Genomic DNA, 22,442 nt, shown 5'->3' with positions numbered 1-22,442 from the left:
GGTCCCTATTATCTTGTGGTTGGAATGGACTACCATGAAGCGTTTCACATTTCCTGACAGAAAATGCTCTGTGACCTCTCAGGTGTAAGCAAATTAACACTAACCCGAACCCTCATGACTTCTTTAAAATGTATTTATTTTTTATTATTATTATTATTTTTATTATTAACAGAAATGATCAACATATTTTCTAGATTACAATGGCACGCTGTCTGATTACCATAAATACAGCATCAGTTTACGTTCCTCAACGTCATGACGTGTCCAGTGTTTGGTTTCCGCGCCGCACCGCCAAGCAGACATGGCAACAACAAGCTGCGAAATCAAACAAGACGGACAGCAGACAGATGAAGGAATGGACACAGACAGATCCATGTCGAGGTCCGACAGGTAAAACATGAAGTAGTAATCTGTGTCTGTGTCAGAACACTGTAAGGGAGTAACGGAGTGAAACCTGGCTCTCCTTAGCTTGCTAACGCGGCTAGCAGGCTAGCTTCCACTGTCAGACCCACGCATTGTGTTCACGTGTACACAAAAGCAAAGGACAAAGAGACGGAAAATTACAAATAACGCTTAAACAACAATAAGGTGGTTGTGGCTAAATCATAAAATATTTGTAAGAGGTTCGTTTTAAGTGTTTTACCCAGCGACAGTCATGTTACCACTAGCTTTCTTCCCCTGGTTTCACTTGCGCTTATAACGGTTTATTCTGTTATACTGAGGACGTCACGCCAAACTTCTGTGAAAATGTGACGAATTATGCGAGTTATGGTGTCTGCAAACGTTTACAATGGACGTAACTTTACCTGACAGCGTTTCAGCCTGGCCTGGTAAATTCGGCATATTAACTACTAACTATAAACGAAAACTCCTTTCATTCTGCATTGTATGAATGTGTTTAATGACGAGGGTCAAGTAATAACAAGCGAAACATGTAAATGGTTTCGACAGAGGATGGGGTGCACTGTTGGTCTTCTCCTCTTAACGGCAGCTAATGCTACTTCGTGGCTAACACTCGCTCATTCATAACACGTAGCACTGAGGATGTGTAGCGGGGGGGTGTCAGGTGTCTGCCTGGCAGCCACGCGGACCTGGTTATGTTTGAACACCTGTCCCGTTGGGTTTGTGCGGGGTAGGTCTGTGATTATGACGGCATTACATTTCCCACAAGGATTATTCTGAAATGAGGGCAAACTGAGTGGAACCCAGGTGGTTATTTGAGATGCATGGCTCTGATATGTGTCATTTTTATTTTATGCAGGAACCCATTTAAAATGGGTCAGGTAAATATTTGCTTGACTGATTAAAAATGACTATATATCCTTGATCTTCCACTCATTCGCCTGCCCAGTTATGATTACGCATGAGAAAGTTCCCAGAGGCTTTTTCCACTGTCTTTTCTAAATACTATTTTAAACAACAGGTTTACAGCATTTTATTATTACAGGGTCTGTTTTAATCATTAGAGATATCATTTAAGTTAAGAAAGCAGAAGCCCTGTTTTATTAACCTCAAGAACAAGTCTGCAGTAGACAAGCATGTATTTACTTTTATTTAGCATTTTTCTATAGCCGCTTACACACCAATGCCATTTTGATAGAATATAGTGTGTTCTTCAAGGATATTTTGACATTTAAGCAGGAGGACTGGTTTTCAACCACCAATTGTACAAATAATGGCCTCTCTGCGCTGCTACCTGAGCTACTACAGCTGCACAATCACACCCATGGTTTCGTCTTATTAGACACAACAAGACTAGAAACTGAAGACCCTGTGATTTGTGAATGCAAGATGTTCATGTTTATGGATAAAGCACCATTAGATTACCATATTTAAATATTTTTATTCAAACAGGGTTCATTAAAGTACGAGGATAGTGAGATAGTTTGATCGTAGTCAAAAACTGTCCCTGCCAAGTGATGACAGCCTTACTCATGTGAATGCTGGCCCCACCTCATGCTATCCAGGGCAGCGATGTGATTTCCTGGGGAGTGTTGGAAAGTTCACCCTTCCTCCCCCTCAACCACACCGACAGCAGAGACCTCACTGTGGAGAGAAAAGTTAAGAGAGAGATACTCGAGTACACAAACTCCCTCTCATCTCTCTACAGGACAGCAAAGTATCTGCAGGTCCACGAAAGCCAGAGAATTAAAGCATTAAGGATCAAATTTTGATCCGTTTGCAGGTCTTACAATCAAAAGCCTTTTGACTGTGAAACCGGTCTTAAAACTAGCTTTGTGGAACCTGCAGATGCTACAGAATTAAATGCCTGAATTGGAGCAGCAGCATGGGGCCAACTATGAGCTAACAGGGCATCTCTGATGGCAACCAGCACAGATTAAAGTAGTTAGCAGGCATGAAGTCACAAGGACTAAATAGGTGCCAAATCAGATCAGTTCTGCCGTAAAGACTCCAAGTAAACTCCTGTTATTTAGCTGAATACAATTAATTTGGAGTTATTTCTTTTATAATGATTTCAGTTATTTATAACAGTGGTTTGCAATTGAAGTACAGTAAATAGAAACCTGTGAGCTGAACCTTTGGAACAAAGTCAATGTGCTGCTCTCTGATCTTTGCATTGGTTGTCCTCTTGTCTTTAACTCCAGTGGGAGTGGGGATGACTCCCTGGATGGCCTCTCAGACCGTGTCCCCCGTTGCCCTTTGACCCCGTCTTTATCACCACAAAAACGGACTACAAGCCAGTCGAAGACGGAGCCCCCACTGCTGAGGACGAACAAACGGACCATCTACACTGCCGGCAGACCACCCTGGTACAACGTGACTGGGACCACCTTCAAAGAGGCATTTGTCATTGGTGAGATATCAGAAAGCGGTCTCTACTTTTGCTCTTCTGTACTGTATGCCCAATTGATAAGTGTCATAAAGATGGACGATGTGTCTCCACCTCCTCCCACTGAACAAAAATGAAGCCAAAATATCCTATATACGAGTGCTGCCATTTTGCGCCGGTGGTGTCATTTGGAGTCGGACTCTGTGCAGGAGTGATCAAGCAGTGAATCCATGAGATCAAGGTCCTGCCCGTAAACCCATCCACTCAATTGTGATCAAGGTTCATAATGTTTTATCCCCTTTTATATCGCATCAAATGACTACTTAACTGATAATTTTGTTTTTTAATTAAACACTTGAAAATACATCAGCATGATAAGAATGACCTGAAATGGCAGAAACCCTCCTCAGGGAAAAATGTATTTGACGTGTACTTTGAGTTTTTAGTTTGGCTCATGTCACATGTGCTCCACATGCTCGGGTTTATGACCTGTACTGGCTTCACTTTTGGGTCGTTGTCATGCTGTCCATCTTTGCACGCAGTCAAAGATTCAGAGAGCAAATCCCTGATCTCAGACACCTGCTGAGTTACCAAATCAATGCCAGCAAATTCACCTAGAGTTTTTTGGATTCTCCATCTTGCCTAACCCTAACCCATCTATGTGCTTAAAAGCTGAACCAGTCAGCATCCTATGAGAAACTACTGGCAGCTACAGGTGTGGTTTAGGTGTGACAACCAGCAAGAGAAGCAATTGTTTGTTTTAAAAACAAAAATGGCGGCTCCTCCAGTGATTTTACATTGAAGCAGCTATCGCCTTAGTTATATCAGAACTGGAGAGTTTATTTTATTGAAAGAAGAGCAAAGAACAGATTTGTAGAGTTTTCTTGATGCAAAACACGTTTGCTCTTTTCTTGACTGGCTTTGGTAAGTGTTTGATTTCAAACCGGCTCCGCTGATAGCGTTCTTTTACTGGTGATACTGATTGATTGAAGTTTGCCCGTGATAGACAGTGATTAACGGATGGTTTGTCCAATCACCCACCAAATATTTTTTTAATGTGCCTGACCTTTTGCAAACAGTTTCTAGCAGCGCCTCTCCAGATGTTTCTGTGTAACAAACCATCTGGTGCGTCAGGTTTGGAGGCAAGTGCACAAAGAATACAAAATCTAATAGAACAGTAGGAGAAAAAAAATTTGAATTAGAATGAAATGATTTATTAAATTATCAGCAAAATTGTTGATTAATTTCCTTAATCAGCTCATTAATAAGTTGACTTTTTTTGGGTACTGAACCAATTTTATATAAAAAATAAATAAATAATCACATTGTCATTTTGAGTAACAGTTGTGTATACGTGCCCAGTCAGTAGTCTTAAATGTTCATGATGCTCTGGCCACCATCTTGCTGATCAGCGCAGTAAAATATCTGCCCCAATGAACCATGACAGAGAGACTGTGTGTTTGTGTGTACACATCTGTATGTGTGTGTGGTGTGTATTTGACATCTACTGAGCTGATGTTCTGTGGTTAAACACATCAGATTGGCATGAATGGGAAGACGTGCAGGGAGAGGTGGACATTATCTTTAGTAGGCAATCTATTATTGTCAATGGGCCGCAGTGACTGGTTACAATTTCACACTCTGCTGTCCATGTGGCTCCAGTTAAAAAGGACCAGACTGTGTAACTGCAGGGAACTGGCCCTAGCATCATGGCTGGAGAGAATAAACCAAAATGTATTAAAGGTCAGCGAAAGACAGAGAAAAACTGAGAAAGAGAAAAGCTTAAGGGGAGATAGGGATGGAAAGAAAAGATGGATGAACAGATGAACAGAAAGAGGAGGGATGAAGAGGGGACGTAAGGACAGGATGTGAAGCGTCATAGATACCAGAGGTTGTTTTCTACCCCCTCAGTCTGGTTTTATTGCTAATAGAAAGGCCGTTTTATCTGCTTTAACAAGCCGCTTCAGTTGCCAGGCCTCACTAGAAATTTGTCACCTATGCTAAATCCATACGAACACAGTAAATAGGATTTTAATTCTTTTTAATACATCAATTGTAAGTCAGAGCCAGTATTTCTACAACCCCTCTGGAGCTGTAATCATACGGAGAAATGAGCAGCACTGCAGTGTCTGCCAGTCAGCACTTTTGACCTTGATGGTTCTTATCTGAGCAAAAAAATCCCCTCCAACACCTCACTCAGAGTCGTTTATACCACTGAAGTAGCTCTGTAGGCTATTTCTGTTCCTGTGCACACACACCAACAATCACACAAACGCTCACAGTAAATGCATCCTGTTTTTTCACCTCCTCGCCAGCCAGCCAGCATGTTCTTCTGGCCCATTTCCCAGCATTGTTGTGCTGAAGGCTCACTGTTGTGGTCTTTAACCCAGGAGGTCGAGCACAGACTAACGTTTCTTACACCTGCGGTACTGATGAGAATGTTTTTATTTCTTCAAGTTATTGATTACAGCCCAAAATATGGTGACACCCAAACATTTCTTCAGCACCAAGAAAGTAGATGTTCATACTGCCATTTTTTTGTAAACATCACACTTGCTATTAAGTCATCATATTTTTGTGATGTCTCCTGGCATCAAAATCAGCAGGAATAAAATATACATTCAAAGTTAAAATGGAAAAAAAAGAAAGTTATAATATACATGGATTCTGTAAACTTTATTTTTAGAATTGAATCTTACTCTTAAAAAGCTGCAGTTAACTGTCACAACAATGGCAGCAATTCCTTAAAATTTGCTTCAAAACTGTTTTGAATCACTGCTCTACAGGTTCGCCAGGTACATTGGAAATCTGATGGTAATTTTGACTTTAGAAACAAAAGATCAGGATCAGTCATTGCTGTTTCAATCTGACAAATATGTGGCTCGATTTCTCAATGTTTTCAGATTTTTCTTTATTTGTAACAGTTTGGTGTTTCTGTCTGTTTCCTTCCTGGAGGTCTGTGTGGAGGAAGTGCCTCTGGTAAAACCACAGTTGCCAATAAGATCATTGAAGCACTGGACGTTCCCTGGGTGGTTCTGCTCTCCATGGACTCTTTCTACAAGGTACACAATCCAGTTAACAGCACTCAATGTAAACTGTCATTTAAAATATAAATGAAAGGTTTGATTGATGCCATCTAGCAGTGCATAGTTGTAAAAACTAATTAGTTTATTTAATCAGTTCAATCATAATTCAGATTACTTGCTCAGCATTTTAAACTCGGTGATCCGTAATAGTTAATTAGCTTTTGATTTTTAAACGACACCCAGTCAGTGTAAATTAAATACTAAGCTGATGTAAAATCAAACAGCTGCTCTTTCAATGCTTGTTTGTCATTATTGCTGATTTCAGCACAATAAGTAAAAGCTGCTGATTGATAACCGATTGAGGACAATAGCTCATATCATTTATTCCATTCTCTCCTCTGAGAGGTCGATTGTTTTTTCAGTTTGCTTTACTCACAGAATCGAGCCCATTAGGTCTGCATGTTTCTATAGATTGAGACCCAGTTGTTGTATTCTTGTAGTCAATTGAACACTAATGAGTAAAATAGGTGGAGATAGAAAACTGAACTCTAATGCCCCACAGTGTTGGATTATAAAAATGTGATTTCTAATGTTAGGCACTTTTAAGTTAAACAGTTTTCATCACTAATATAAAATGTAGATATCTAGTGATGTAAGGACATTTTGGTGGAGGCACCTTAATTCAGAAGTATTTTACATATTTGTCTGTCGAGCCACCTTTTATATATTTAATGTAACAGATGAGGAGCTTCACATGTTTTTCTTTAAAATTGAAATTGGTTGAAGACACTTTGCCATCAATATTTCCTGTATGAAATGTATCTTCCTACATCAAGCATAATTTTCTCATGATCTCACACTAATTTCAGTATTAAAAGATCAGCATTGACTTTTATGTTCCAAATTCCAGTTGATAATTGATGATTCATCCTCCATGGGAACTTTTATAATACTTACAATTGACATGATTCAAAAGACACAGATTGAATGAAAAGATTGATATCTTCTTTTTCGTCTGTGCTGTGTTTGTGTGTTAGGTGTTGAGTAAAGAAGAGCAGGAGCTCGCAGCTAAGAATGAGTATAACTTCGACCACCCTGATGCCTTTGACTTTGAGCTGCTGGTCAACGTCTTGAGGAAGCTGAAGAAAGGAAAAAGCATCAAAGTCCCAGTTTACGACTTTACATCTCACAGCAGGCGCAAAGAATGGGTAAGACATTCTCGCTAACTTAATCGACTCTGGGGTTACTTACCTGGACATGCATGACATGAATCATCATTAGTTGGACCAGAATGTATAATCCAATCTGTGTGGATAAAATATCATTAAAGCTGTCTTCATAGTTAAAGAATTATGACCTGAACTTCAATGGAATCGACCATTTCACTTTAATTTTTAGACGATTATCTGTTTCACCAAAATAAAAGTAGTAAACTGTATTATATATTTATTTTCTCGTAATTTAGAGGACCAAATTACCATTGTGGTTACAAATCCCTGAACTCTCTTCGGAGATGTATTAGTCATCTGGGCTGGTGCCAGCTGAGATGCCTGCTAATTTGCTAATTATTAAGGATTTAATGTACAAGACATTAACCCAAGCAAAGAGCACAAATCCGCTCCCAGAAGCATTGTGAAGAATCAATCTAGCCGTGTAGCACTCTGACAACTCCTCTCTATTTCTTTGCAATGTAATTTCATGGCTGAAAGGCACAACACCACGCGGGAAATCGCCTATCACGACTTGTGACTCTGAAATCATTTTATGGGCCTTTTGTACTGGGGTGAGTGTAATTAAGCCCCAGGTCCCGGGGGAGTTGAGGACTGAAAAGGGCCAGCTAGCTTCAGGCTGGATATACTGTGTATTCAGTGGATGAAGAAGAGTTGCTTCTTCTTCTCTGGTAAAACAGGAGGTCACCTTCTCTCTCTTTTTCTCTTAAACATGTTAAAGAGCCACTTAACCATCTTCTAGCAAATACCAGGGAAATGAACAAATCGATAAACAGTCATCCGTTTCTTTAGATTTCGCTTTCTGCTCTTCACACACAGCCTCGCATGGACGCTCTCTGTCTCTCTCGCTTTGTGTCTCCTAGCTGGTTCTCTCTCTTTCTCCAAATCAATACTCAAGTGTCCTTTCCATTGACTTTTGCATGAAGCTGGTCAGAGGAAGGTAATAGGATTGTGACATACTCTGCACCATTTTCTCTTTGATTGAGATGGTGATTAATCTTTCACACACGCTTGCTCTCCTCGGTAGTAAAGCAGGTTCACAATGAGTTTCATCAGATAACAGTGAAGCACGTGGACGTGTGCTGAGGTTGTGTTTGTGGGGCTACATGGCTGTAGGATTTCATGCAGCACTGTTCAACTGATCAGTAGGGCTGCACCTAACTATTATTCTGCCATTAATTTCAACATTAATTATTAATCAAATATAAAATGTGAAAAAATGCATACATACGTCAATATTTTGGTGTCTAAATGTCTAATTTGTACAAAAAGTTTCAGAATTGGTTCAGCGGATTGCCTCAGTCGGCAGGTGTGAAACAGGCTGCAATGTAACAACTTCAACTGTCCACTAAAAGCTTTTGTTTTTGCCACTGACACGCTGAGATTGTTACTTTGAGTGTATGAAAATGATCCCCACCAAGATGGATCTTTTTGTTAGAAGTATAACATAGTAGAAGATACTTTTCTGTTTAACCAGAAACGGCAGCTATGTTGCTATTTTCAAAGCCACCAGGCTCCATTAACAAAAACGCTTATTTTGCAGTGCAGATCATCGTAAAACAAACTCCTCAACAGAAACGGAGTAAAACTCAACTAAACAGTCTTGGACAGATACTTGATTTTTGGGTGCATTATATTCTGTATGACAACCTAGAACATCAGCCAATAATATCAACCAGCATATCAGTATATTGGGCTCCAGTCATGGTTTGTCTTTTCACTGTTCCAACAATCACCAACTCTGGTTTGGTCGAAATAAACCTTTTATTCACAGAGCTGGATGTGAAAATATTCTGGCCTACCCACACCATATTTCTCTGTTGTCTCTCTGATGTCATCTTGGTTGTTTCCTGTCAGACGCGTCGCATATTAGAAATTATTGGCCCGACGTGGAAATGTCTGAACGAGAGACAAACCAGACGCTTCTGCCAGAACAAATAAAACTGAAAAAAGAAATTAACATCTGTTGACACCTTCAACACACATCTATGGGTCTGTGAGCTATAAGCTAGACTTAAAAATATTGAATCTGTCCTCCATAATTTGTTCACCTCAACAGAAAACAGTGTACGGGGCCAATGTTGTCATCTTCGAGGGCATCCTGGCATTTGCCAACAAGGAGCTGCTGAAGGTAAGAAAACTCTGTTTCTCCACTCTACTAAGTTTTCACTCTCTTTGTCTGCCCTGTCGCGTTGTTTTTAACTCATACATGCCTGAACAGTTTCACACATCCAGTACCCAATGAGTAACATGCAGGACAGAGACAGTGAATGCAGCACTGATTGGCAACTGGTCGACATTTCTTTAAATACCTTCAGACATTTATTGCATTGGCAAAGTTTTCATAATGCTCTCTTCTCTGCACCAGACCTGATTAATGGCTCCGTCAGCCCAGAGACAACCAACAGGCTGATTAATAGTGAAGTAAATGTTCTGATTCTGAGCAGGGATATTAAATCCACTAACTGCTAATTTATCTGTGTGATGAATTGTTTCATATGGGTGACAGAATTGACTGGTGCTGATAAGGGCCTTTTATTAAATATCAGTCAGTCAGTTTTCCCCTCGGATCATGACGATGACTATCACTGTTTGATCATTTTTATCCATTTGTTTGTTTTTTTTAATTGAATTATTATTTATTTTATTATTTTTTTTATTAAAGCAAAATTCCCATCTATTACTAGGAGCTCCCCTTAGTGTTAAATAAGTAATTACATATTATAGGAAATAGATGGTAACATTTCTAGAGAAGCACCTATATTTAACACTTTCTGTACATAAAAAAGCAAAAAAAATAGATGCATAAATAAATAAATCAAATAATGAAAAAAATTCAAATGAGCATGTTAAAAAAAAAAAAATGTGTATAGGGCACCTAGTTCATGGGGAGAAATGTAATCCTGCATACCGAGGAAATCCATGAATGAAAAGGGAGTCCTTTATAGCAGAGTGGTCCTACAGCTGCTCCGCCTCGCTCTCCTTAACCTTTTGTGACGTGTATTTGTGAGATTGTGTGTGTGTGTGTGTGTGTGTGTGTGTGTGTGTGTGAGAGCTGGACCGTGGCGATAAGGCAAGCAGCCTCCCCAGGGACTTGGCTGTGTAGTTGATTACCCTCTGATTCAGTTAATAACAGCCTTTGTCCGTGGTGATTAATTGCGTTTTGTGTCCATTCTTGTAATTGAAGTCAATTATAGCTGCAAATCTGATATGCTAATGGAGAGGTCTGGTGAATCTAAGACGCTGCATTAAGACAAACTTTGTGCTGGGATTCGGTGATATGATGGTATATACTGTGAGAAGATCATAGAAGATTGCTTTTTTAACACTGGTAATATCAAAGTGGTATATAAGTAGGACTTCATCATGGCAAAATTGGATTTACAGGATTTCAGCATCAGTGTGATGAAGAAGCTTGGTTTATTGCATTGTTAAAATTTTGACTCCAGGGTTTTTAGTATTGCAATTCCACTCCCAAGAGACACACTTTTAAAAATATGAACAAACTCAAAGCAGCAGACGCAGAGAGATCTTGACTTTTAGACCCTCATATTGGTCAAGCTCCACTAGATCCTACATTTCCCTTGAGCACACACAACACACACATTTATCTCCAAGTTGACATGGACCCTGATGACCTCAAGGTTGTTATCTCAAACTTTGGAGGGCTCACTCTAGAGCCACAGAAGACATTGTGCAACTGTTTTCGCAGGCTGTATATAACTCCTTGTGACTGGTTAACTGACCTATATTTTTGAAGTCTACAGAATTCCCCTTTAATTCACTGGAATTGCCAAAAAGGGGGGCATCCCATCTGTTTACGATGCATACATGAATGACATTGGCTTGGCACTTACTTGTTTAGTTTAATTGCATACCACCAAGACATGCACACAAATAAACAAATATTAGGCAGGTCCAATATTTTGCATTTTGTGTTTTATTGAAGATACAGTACATGGATTCATACACACAAGGAGAAAATATGGGGATCTGGACAATGAGAAATGAGTAAATTTGTTTTTTCATTTCTTCTCTCACTGTCCATGTTGGTAATAAATGATTAACATATGATTTGAAGGGAATTTACGTGTTTAAGTGAATCCAAGATTGATTTTAAATTAAGTGTTACCATAAACTCGAGACATTTTCTGGTTTCTCCATAGTCTCAGAATCGTTAAACGTCGTTTGGCAGACACTTCCTGATATTTTGTTAAAACGTATACTGTATTCCATTTCTTGGTTGCCAGTATATTACTTCAGATTTGTCAGATGATAACGGATTGTTTAAAAAAAGCTTAACTGAAGGGTACGTTTTCGGTTTCATGTTTCAGTATTGTAGCCAAAAACACCCCAGTGTTTTCCTGTTGGAGCGGTTTAGAAAATGTACCTATTGCCTCAGCCTTGCTCTTTAGCGTTAAAAGAACAATCCATTCCTCACTCACCTCTTCCTATGGCCTGACAGCCGTGCTTATCCAGCAACATGCTGTCTTTCAGTTGGTCAGCTCGTCAGATTTACAGCAGTCAGAACTGGACAGCTTGTTGTGCAGCTGAGTTATACCTGATTCTGACTGTCCTCCTCATCTAAATCATTCACAAACTTCTTTTTTATTTCACTAGTCATCAATAGTTGTGTTGGTGAGCGAGGCTGTTGCCTCTTTGTTGTTCCACCTCTGTTGTGATTGCGGTGCATTGATTTTTCCTGGTTTTGCTGAGTTGAGGTTCAGTTTAATGGAGCTTACTGGACAGATCAACGGCTGACTTTCCCTTTTTAAAGTGACAGCAATAACTGATGTCTTCTCAGTTTATACGTTTGACTCTTTAACATGTCCTGACCCCAATGCCACATTTAAGCTATAAAAATGTCAATTCATGGAAGCAGCAGAAAAATGCTTTTTTACTGACTTTCAGTGTGCAGCAAAGCGCCGTTGTATTTGGCTTTAAGAAATGAAGCCTTCAGTTTTTCTTTGATTCTGTTTGCCATTTGTTCCCCTCCTTAATATAAGTACAATTATACTGTTTCTGCACACCACATATTAAATAAACTCAGAGGTGAAACAGTCGGTTAGTAGAAAATTGGTTGCCAACAATTATGACAATCTAACATTTTCTCCAGTTCAGCTTCTCCAGACCGAATATTTTCTGCTTCTTTATGTTTCGATGTTTGTAAACTGAATGTCTTTGGGTTTTGAACAGTAACTTAGACAAAACAAGCAATTTTAATGATTAATCTTGTGCTGTGGGAGATTATAATGATCATTCATTGATAGACCAAATATGAGTGAACATGAGGCATTTTATTGGTAAACAATCGATCAAGAAAGTATTTGACAGATTAATCGAGAGTCAAATAAAATGATTAAACCAATATCTTCTGACAATAATGGATTTTTTTTTTTTTAATCAACTATCCAGACCTCACTGGATTATTCTGTAGTTTGCCCAATATCCTTTTGTTTTATTTGTTTTTTTCCTTGGCAGCTTCAGAGATCGCAGTCTAAAGTGGTGATCAAGTGATTATTGACCTATCCAAATTATCAGATTTGCTACTTTAATTCTGATGCCAAATAATAATGAAGTATTAATAATATAAGTCTAAAAAGCAACATGTAACTCAAAATTGTAAATAAAGGGTTATTCATTATGTAGAAATTGGCATTTTGTGTGATTTGGTGCCCCCAACAGTTTCTGATTACAACACCACTGTTGTAAATACAAATTCCAGGTCTGTAGCAATTTGTCAGACGTAATGTAGGTGTTTAGTAAAAACAAAACTCATCACATCATAACAATGTTATCTGTTGAAAACTTGTATCTTGAAGTAAACATATATGTAACGCTGTGATCCTCCCCTCTCACTGAAGTGGCTTAGACAGTGAAACCATTCACCCCATTGCAAGACAAGGTATAAAAGGTACAAAAGTTACATACTGTTGCTTAAAGTACAGAACCAGAGTAAATTGTACTTAATTGCATTCCATCATTGGTTATTCAAATTTTTAACACTAAGATTTTCACTTTTTCTGCACATCGGTGTTCTTGGTTACTAATAATCAGTATCGGTTGATCACTTGTCTAAAGTAATCAGTATAACATGCTTCAATCAGCATGTCAGAAAAAAGTACACACTACAACGTTTAACCTGGTATTTATTTTTATTCCTTTGTTTTGCTCAAAGAGAACCGCCCAAAAATAAATTAGTTTTTTTGTATTGCACTGCAGTCACAAGGCAGATTGTGGGTGTTTGAAGCTGTTGTAGACAGCTGTTGTTTTGAATCAATGAGCACAACTGCTTTATGACAGTGTTGGATTTGTATGTGACTTTTACATCAATGTGATGAAGTATGTTAAAATGCAGTATTTGCCTCCTTTGGATAGAAAACAAAAGGGCGGGACCTACATTTCAGAGGATTTACATAGTATTTATCGTAGGGCGACTGTGTTGTCGAAAAACCCACAGAATGTTAATACTGACTTCTTTTCTTTCCTTCCCTTCTGCCAGCTGCTGGACATGAAGGTGTTTGTCGACACAGATTCTGACATCCGCTTGATACGGAGGCTGAAGAGGGACATTTCACAGCGTGGACGGGACATCAGCGGCATCATCAAACAGTACAATAAGTTTGTCAAGCCGGCGTTCGAGCAGTACATCGAGCCTACAGTGCAGTCAGCTGACATCGTGGTGCCCAGAGGTCAGTGGAAATCTAGATTACTGTGTAGAAATACAACATTACTACTTTTCAGTATGTGTACACTTTACATATTATTTGATACCGGTGCTACTGGGCTCCTACTGGTCCAAAGTATATACACCAGTGTGCTGTTGTTGAAGCTTCTTTGCAGTCGTCAACAGCAGCTCATCTTAAGTGCTGCTCTTCAGGCCAAGACGACCTGTGGGAAAATGTAAGAACGAAAAAATGATGCCTTCAAAGAATGTTGAGAATGTGAAAATCTAATCATGATTTCTGTTTTCACAGTTTCTTGCTTTGATAAATGGTGTACTTTTGGGGGGGGGGGGTCAGGTTCAATTCAAACAATATCACTGACTTCTTGTCCTGTTGTGTTTTAAACTCATTTTATTTCCAGGTGGAGAAAACTTTGTCGCCCTTGATTTGATTGTTCAGCATGTTCATAGCCAGCTGGAGAAGGTAAGGACTCCTCAGTCTGTTTCTGTTACTGTGTGAGAGTTGGAGATGCACTTTTCAACAGAAATGTACTGACTCAGCTGAACATTTGGTTTATCTTAGTTATTCCACCCTTATTGATTGTAAATCTTAGGTCAGTCTGTGACGGCTTTTTTGCAAAAGGAAAAAAAAAAAGTGCTGCCTCAACTGCACGTTGTACTGATAAGTGTGACAGTATTTATTTTCTTCTATCTGCTGTTGCTGCTGTTGGAATATTATTTTAAACAATCATAACCTCCATAATGTAGCTAGTGGGCTTCAAAATGAGCAAAATAATAACTTTTGCAACACATTTGACTGTTTTAAATTAGCTGTTTTCATCATAACTTGCCTCTTTAGATTTAAATGATCAGCAGTCCATGGACAGATAAATGCACTTCTCTAAAATCTGAAATTTCATTTATCACCGAACTTAAAGTAAAAAGGGGGCGATCACTGTTTAGTAATCTCAATTGGCTTCTGGCATTACAGACTTTCCGTCGAAATGCTTTGAGGGGGTTGTGTTTTGATCTTCATCTCTGGTTTAGGTTCCTTGAAAGTGTTTGAAAACTGCTTGAACTTAACTCTTGAAAAGCAGCACAACAGTGTCAGTGTGAAAGGGAGGATTTGATCTCATTAGGAGATTTTTTTCAGCGCCATCTCCCACCTCTGTAAGCCTTATCTAAAACCCTGGTTAATGAAATTACTTTGGAAATGGATGAATGGACTCCTGGGTCAGGTGACCATGGTACACTTGTTAAACCACATGTTGTCTCTTCCTCCCTCTGCTGGTTGAACAGCTAAATGATGCTGTTTTCTGCAGGTGAAAAAATGGATGAACCCATTCAGATTTCACTGTCTGTTTAGTTTTCTGTGACAGTAGACTTATAATTCAGGAGTTATACTTGGAGGTGATTAAATGACACCAACAGCAAACTTAAGATTTAATTTCTCAGTTAAAAATCTGCCTGGTCTCTGTATCCCCCTCATTTCCCCTCTATAGTCTTCTGAAATTGAGACAGAGGGTTACCTGAGATAAATGAGCACTTAAAGTCAGGACAGGTGTCCTCCATCTCTCCTCACCTCCCTGTACCCTCAGCCGCTTAATGACCTGCACCAAACTATGATCTGGATCACCTCCAACGTATTCATGCATGTCTTCAAGTAGACCTCACAGAATATCGTTCACACCTGAAGTATGTAGCTCGGACAAGCGGAAGTACACACACTGGTTAGCACAATTATAGTCCCATTTTTGCTCTGTCAAAGCAGTGATCTCCTGACTCTTACTTCAGCATCACCAACAGGTCAAAGTATCCACTAATCCAGTGAAACATCCCAACATTCACCTCATGGATTCACACTAAATTTCATACACACATCCATGATCCCTTCAAGATGAATCGTTATAACACTGGTGACTCCTTAACTTCATCTAGCATATTTCAATGGTGGGATGTCATTGATACATTTTAACAAACATTTATTAAACTTTAAATGTTTGGCTTGTTTCAAAGGTTTATGTTGCAGGTTTGCTTATCTCATGTTTTTTTCCCCCTTTCCTCATGTGTTTCACTGTTTACACACACAAACCCACATGCGTGTTTGTGTCTCCTTGTGCGTGCACGACCCCCCCTTGCCTGGCTGAATGCTGTGTAACCATTCCAGCGTGAGATCACTGTGAGGTATGATTGTTGCTTTTTTTATTAGCCTACTACATCTTCTCCCTCCTCCTTTTTTCTTTCCCCTCCTGCCTTTAACCAGATCTCATTTGAAAACAAAGACAAAATAAATATTTGTCTTTGTATTTGTCCCTTTTAAATGGATCTGCGGTGGAAGTTAATGGGGTCTATTCGGTAGTTTTTGTGCAACACCGCTGACAAATCAACCAACAAACAGACACAAAATAACCTCTGAGCAGCCTACAGGACACAGGCCAGAAGACGCATAAACAGTTGTAAAAAAAGCTTGAGTTTACATAAAAAGATCGATGCTCCGGTCAGTTTGTTAAATATGGTTGAATAGAGGCTGCTCTCAGGCTGTTAGTAAGCCTCCTGCAGTGTACCTACCTGTGCAGTAAAGACCTATGAGTCACCCTAAAATAAACCCACTTCAAGACAAATTGAATTGATCTAGCCTCTCTGCAGCCCTGAACTTGAAATGTTTGTTCAGTGTTGCACAGCAGTGATGTAGTGGAGCTGTTTCGCTGCTCTAATACTCTTCTTTCTCTTCTGTATTTTCCTTTCTCTTCTCACTTTTTATCACTTAATCTCAACAAATGAATATCTGTCCACTTCTTCAGAGGAAGCTCCGCTGGGATATGTGAGGCTCCCCTTGTGCATCCTCTTTTAGTGTCGTACTTTAAAAAGCAGTTTTGTAGTTTTTCTTTTTTTAATTGTTCAGACAGACTGTGCATCTTTAACTGAATGACTAAAGCCAACATGCTTGATTGTTCTCTTCGATGACCAAAATCTGACGATGAAACACTGAAGTTGTTTTGGCAGTAAAAGCATTAAACTCATTCGCAGCCAAAGCATGCTTTATTTCTTTTAGAGTTGGGTCAGAGCATGCAGCAAACACATTATTTCATTGCTCTCTAACATTGTAAGCATGTGTTTGAAAGTGTGTTTGCTGCAACATGTGCTAATTTTCAGGACTTCATTTCTTGTTTTGCATCTTGTTGGCTTCAGGTGATGGCCCTCACTGTGTCAGTGTCTGTTTCAAGAACAACACAGAACTCTCAGCTAATTTTTTACTAATATGATGGCAACAATTTCTGCTCCTACAACTCAATATTACCTGAATGAAATTATTCAAATTAGAAACCTTGCAGGTGAAGTACCAACACCTTGGGTTGCTTGTTTTGGACGTTTTTCTAAGCTTAAAGCAATCCTTTTTTCTTTTGTATTAATTTTGCTTTTGGATCACAGCAGCCTGTTTAACCCTGCAGTCAGTATAAGTTCAGTTAGTCCTGATTGAGATGGTCGAGAGTCTGAAACCAGCCCCTGTTCAGTCAAACAACATGTTGTAAACATCTGCTTCATATCACAAGTAGCTAGCATGTGTACTGGAAGCAACATACTGTATGTAGTGGGTAGTAATAATTTAAACATTTGCAATCGATTTGTTAAATTAACCAGGTGGCTTGTTAAGAAATGAGCTGCTTATTTCTCAATCTGTGATCTTATCTGATCATTTATTGCAGTAGAATTTATTTACTTGCCCTAGTTGACTTGATTCGTTACAGTTCAGGTGACCGAAAATGGGACAATATGAAAATTTAGAGTCACGAGTATCCTGGTCAACATAATTGCAATTCAAGATAATACCACGATAATCATCAAAATATACTTAAAACTCTTAAAATGGCGTCACTTTACATTTTGTTAGGAAACAACTATTTCTATCTTTTTATATCTTCAAATCCCAGCAGTTAGAGAGAAACCCTAGTCTGCTGCTACAGTATGTTACTTATGAATTCATACGATTCTCTTCTGCGTGCGAGTCACTCTGTGCGTTTGTACATTTTACAGATCGGCTCTGGCCTCGGCTCACCAGGGCCAGCCTTTACCCAAAACCCTCAGCGTGATGGAGAGCACACCGCAGGTCCGCGGCATGCACACCATCATCAGGTCAGAATACACAAGATTCAGACTTTTATTCCCTGGTGTGTGTCGAGCTCGAACAGTTTTCTTAACAGAGACTTAATGTTTTTCCTCCTCTCTGCTCCTGACCTCTGTGTGTTTGTGTAGGAACAAGGAGACGAACAGGGACGAGTTTATCTTCTACTCCAAGAGATTAATGAGGCTCCTGATAGAACATGCCCTCTCCTTCCTGCCTCTCAAGGTGAGTTCTGGTGTTTCTGTTATTAAAGTGGAGATTACTAACTGACCTGCTGCTGCGTTTTTTGAAGGTTGAATCTTGTTGGAATAGTGTTTTATGTTTTCTCCATGATTTAATGTTCTGCTCTAAACATCCAGTTGACGGGTATAATTGTTAAAGTGGCAAGTTGACAAAATATTTTTCCACTTTGTCTTTTTCTTCCTCTCCAGCCGGTGTCTGTTGAGACACCTCAGGGTGGCGTCTATGACGGGAAAAGACTGAGCGGTAAAAGAGTAAGTCTTTCTTTAGGCTTCTGTTCACCTGGAGTTAATCACTTTTGTCACCTTTTAGTGCCCTCAGATCCAGTTAACGTGCACATTCCAGTAAATGTTACCTAAATGTATTGTGTGTGTTTTCTGCAGATCACGGGTGTTTCCATCTTGAGAGCAGGAGAGACGATGGAGCAGGCTCTGATGGCTGTGTGCAAAGACATCAGACTGGGAAAGATCCTCATCCAGACCAACCACGACACGGGTGAACCAGAGGTATGTGGGTCTCAAACACTACAACCTGTACACATACAGCACAAGTATTAGAAAGAAATACTTTTTAGCAGGAGTTTAATGAGTGTGTTAATGGCTTCCACAAGCTTACATCACTGACAGTTCCCTCCTGGATTTAGAGATTAGTCACATGTTGGCAGTTGTAGGCATGTTTCTTTTTTGTGGGGAGAGCCGTATCAAAAATGAAATGAAATTTTACAGCATCAGAACTCATCAGAAAAGAGTTGCTCATCCAACACAATATAATCCTGGATTTTCTGTCAGGAGGGAGTTTTCTGTTCTTACTCATTGCTTCTTCTTTGTTATTGCTTGTACAACTTCATCATTCTGTTTTTGCTTTCCATGATCTTGTTTCTTTTCCTGCAGTGATTGAATGATTTTAGTAGGGTTGTACAGAAGCTTCGGATGAATTTTTGAATTTGATTGTCAATGTTATGAATGAACATCAAAATATGAGGTAGAGCCTGAGATTGAAGCTGGTAACAGATACTAAATATGAGAATATCTGCTTGTTTCTAATATACCGTCTCATGTATTTCCTTTAGCTCCACTACCTTCGTCTGCCCAAAGACATCACTGAAGACTACGTCATCCTGATGGACAGCACCGTGTCCACCGGAGCTGCTGCTCTCATGGCCGTCAGAGTCCTGCTGGTGGGTCTACAGCTGTCATTAACAAACACTGACCAACTGATGAACATCAACTTATAAGTGTTTCCTCAGTGGTTCACTGAAAAACCTCACATTGCTATTGAAAAAGTTTCATATAAAATAGAATAAGCCATCTAATCCATGTTAAGATAATTGGAAGGCAGCTGGTATTGTGTTATTGCTAAAAACCTGTGAATACATTCAGTCAGCCTTGACGGAAACCAGCCCATGAGGTCTTTAATCAACATCCTCGGTCTCTCTCCCCATTTTCCTCTGAAGGACCACGATGTAGCCGAGGACAAGATCTTCCTGTTGTCCCTGCTAATGGCAGAGATGGGTGTCCACTCAGTGGCCTATGCCTTCCCTAAAGTCCGCATCATCACCACTGCTGTGGACAAGGAGGTCAACGACCAGTTCCACATCATACCAGGCATCGGTGAGGAGCTTTCTTTTCCCCTATAGGCTGTCAGTTTTCCTCAATTCATCATCTGGGAGAATTGTCCTGCTTTAATATAAGTTGCAGGAAAAAAAAAATCTTTTATTTATTATCTTAAACGATATATAAAAACCCTGCTCTGACTTTAGTGTTTAAAATGTAGCCACGTGTATAGCATATAATATAATAAATTAAACTATACATTAATTGTAAATTACCTTTTGTGGGCGCATAAAACCAACAATCTGTTGATCTTTACAAATCCTGATGTGATAGTCTAACAATGGCACGGCTGTCAGTGCTGATAAAAAAATTTAAATTAAAAGTCAAATTGAATCGTGACCTTAAAATCGAAATTCAAATCAAACTGAGGATGTCGAGAAGAAACCCTACTAATTACTTAGGATGAAGGACATATGGGAAAAAAAACCTTGTTACTTTGCTTTTTTCTTCCCAAAGGTAATTTTGGAGATCGTTACTTCGGCACCGACGCTCCGTCAGACTGGTGTGAAAGTGATGAGGGGATGGACTGCTGAAAGGAGACTCGATCAGGGTTGTGGAGGGTTGTTACAAAAGCACTTAAACAGCCATGACAACCGTGAACAGAGCCTCCGTCATCCCTCACTGCTCTCACCTGCTCATCGTTCTGACAGGGAGGCGACGCTGTATAAACCACTTCCTGTTCAGATGAGTGCACAGAGTTCACTGTCGGGTCGGTGCAGTTACTGATCTGAGTATTACATTTGTGCCGGGCAGGATTCAGACCATTTTCCATTCCAAGTTTCCAGCGATTTTTAAATAGGTCCAAGTGTTGCCTGTTTTAACTCGGTTCACTGCAGTCTCAACAGGCTGAGCTGCATTTACTGCCAGCTTTGAGACAAACGCTTGATTGTGATGTAAATAATTTTGCCAGTAATGTGTTTTTGTTGCTGCAGCCTGCGATGCTTCAAACTGAAAATGTTTATATTCACGTACTGTGAGTTTACTGGGGGAGCCTTGAAATCGTTTCTTACAGGATTTTGCACAGTAAGTCTTTTTGCCTTCATAAACCAGATGTTGTAAATAAATCATAGAGAGTAAGCGGGGAAGATTTGGCCAGAGCTATTCTCGGTTTAATCCTTAGCAGATTAAAAAAAAAAAAAAGTAGAGCCCAACCAACACTTGATTTTTGGGAACCTAAAAGTTTGGATATGAGATATTGGCCGATGTGCCCATTTCTTTTTTTCTTTTTATGAGCAATTATTTATTTGTTTTATGATTTGGCAGCATATAGAAGGATGCAAACATGAAAAATAAAATGGAATAATGGTAAGTAAAATTAGTGAGATAAATTGAATCAAATCAGGTTCTAGTCACATCATAAAAACCATAGAATAAAAACAAGAAATGAGTTACAAAAGTGTTACATTTGGGTACGGTATGACATCATATGCAGTGATACTGATATATTGGTGATAATATGTGACAATCAATATATTGGGCAGGCTATAAAAAACAAAAATGTATGTGTTGGTGTCCTCCTGACTGTGTAATTCTTAATAATCAAATAATTTGTTTTGCAAATAGACGTCTTTTAACACAAGACAAATATTGGGTGTTTAGTGGAGAACAGTAAAGAATAGAATTATTCATGTATCGCAGCTTTGCTCTGCTAATGAAGCTCCAGCTGTCTGTACTGTAAATAATTATATCTCAGGCAACTTTGACTGAAAAAACAAGGATTCATACTTGAATGAAAGAAGACTGACTGATGATTAAGGGAAACGGTCAAATATTGTTGGTCATATTTGTTTTATGTTAATTTTTTTTTATCTCATTGTTAATTTGAACACCAATATGTTACAACAGCAATAACACAGAGCCATGTTCTTTAAACTTGAACATCGTCACTACATTACAGAACAACGTTTCATTTAGCTTTTGCTGATAATTAAGTCAATGTACAGCTAGCTAATGCTTTGTCTGTCAGAAGCTGCTGGTGTAACGCTCTGTGTGGCCTTTAATCACTTGTTACTAGCACTGTCCACATGTGCGCTTTGTCACACACTGAGATTTCTTTTTTTTTTGGATATAATACAGAAACTGATTGATATGCGACGCTTACCTGTTGTGGTAATGTTTGCTGCTGCTTGTGGCCTTTTTTTATGTTATTTATTTATTGTATTGTTGGCAGCAGTTCCACATCTTCGCATATCTGTTGTGCAGCACATTAAAGCCCTTAATCCAAGTTGTATAACCAACATATTGTTGTTTTAATGTTTTTACTCTGAAGGTCTGCAGACACAGTCTCTGTCCAGATCATATCAGTCAAACACAAGGTCATTTTAACACTGTGATTAAATAGTCTTTTTTGCTCTCTAAATGCTAAGGAAAGGTGCTTCAATATTTCTTTCTTATCTCCTTAAGAATAGGATACATTGGACCTTTCTTTACAAAAGGAAAGATGATAATGCCATCCCACAATACCTTGCGGCTCTAGTGTAAGTAAGTAAGTAAGTAAGTAAGGCTGTCTTTTCTTAAGTCCTTGAATTCTGCTTCACATCTCTCCTTGACCTCATAACTTTTTCCGTCAAGGAAAAAATGTTTTGATGTATTTGACAGAAGATAATTGTTTTGACTATTCGACAGCAGCCTAGGTCTTATTCACTGGACAGTTTGACCCATTAAACATAGGTTTAACTACTATTAAAGGGCAACTCCACCAATTTTACACATTAAAGTGTGTTTAAAGTGCATTACTGCATATGTGGAAAAAGTAGTAT

The 22,442-nt window shown here is 39.1% G+C and overlaps 1 protein-coding gene across 2 annotated transcripts; it reads left to right on the top strand.

Moving 5' to 3' along the window:
• The first annotated feature begins 275 nt into the window (after positions 1-275).
• Positions 276-21,920, top strand: LOC311271965 (uridine-cytidine kinase-like 1). 2 transcript variants are annotated; one of them, XM_084377985.1, is made up of 15 exons: positions 276-390; positions 2,607-2,815; positions 5,747-5,853; positions 6,855-7,025; positions 9,106-9,177; positions 13,549-13,738; positions 14,133-14,194; positions 16,512-16,531; positions 17,743-17,841; positions 17,962-18,055; positions 18,262-18,324; positions 18,454-18,576; positions 19,140-19,247; positions 19,524-19,680; positions 20,140-21,920. In XM_084377985.1, the coding sequence occupies exons 1-15, from the start codon at positions 302-304 to the stop codon at positions 20,214-20,216; spliced, it is 1,641 nt and encodes a 546-aa protein (XP_084234111.1). In that variant the 5' UTR covers positions 276-301; the 3' UTR covers positions 20,217-21,920. The 2 variants fall into 2 exon arrangements, with proteins under 2 accessions (XP_084234111.1, XP_084234112.1); XM_084377986.1 differs by lacking the exon at positions 16,512-16,531 and adding an exon at positions 15,878-15,894.
• Positions 21,921-22,442: the final 522 nt, after the last annotated feature.

The sequence above is a fragment of the Pagrus pagrus genome (assembly GCF_965226575.1).
Source record: "Pagrus pagrus genome assembly, chromosome: 16".
Classification (NCBI taxonomy): Eukaryota; Metazoa; Chordata; class Actinopteri; order Spariformes; family Sparidae; genus Pagrus; species Pagrus pagrus.
Note: the sequence above shows the minus strand (reverse complement) of the source record. Positions and strands in the feature narration are given on the sequence as shown.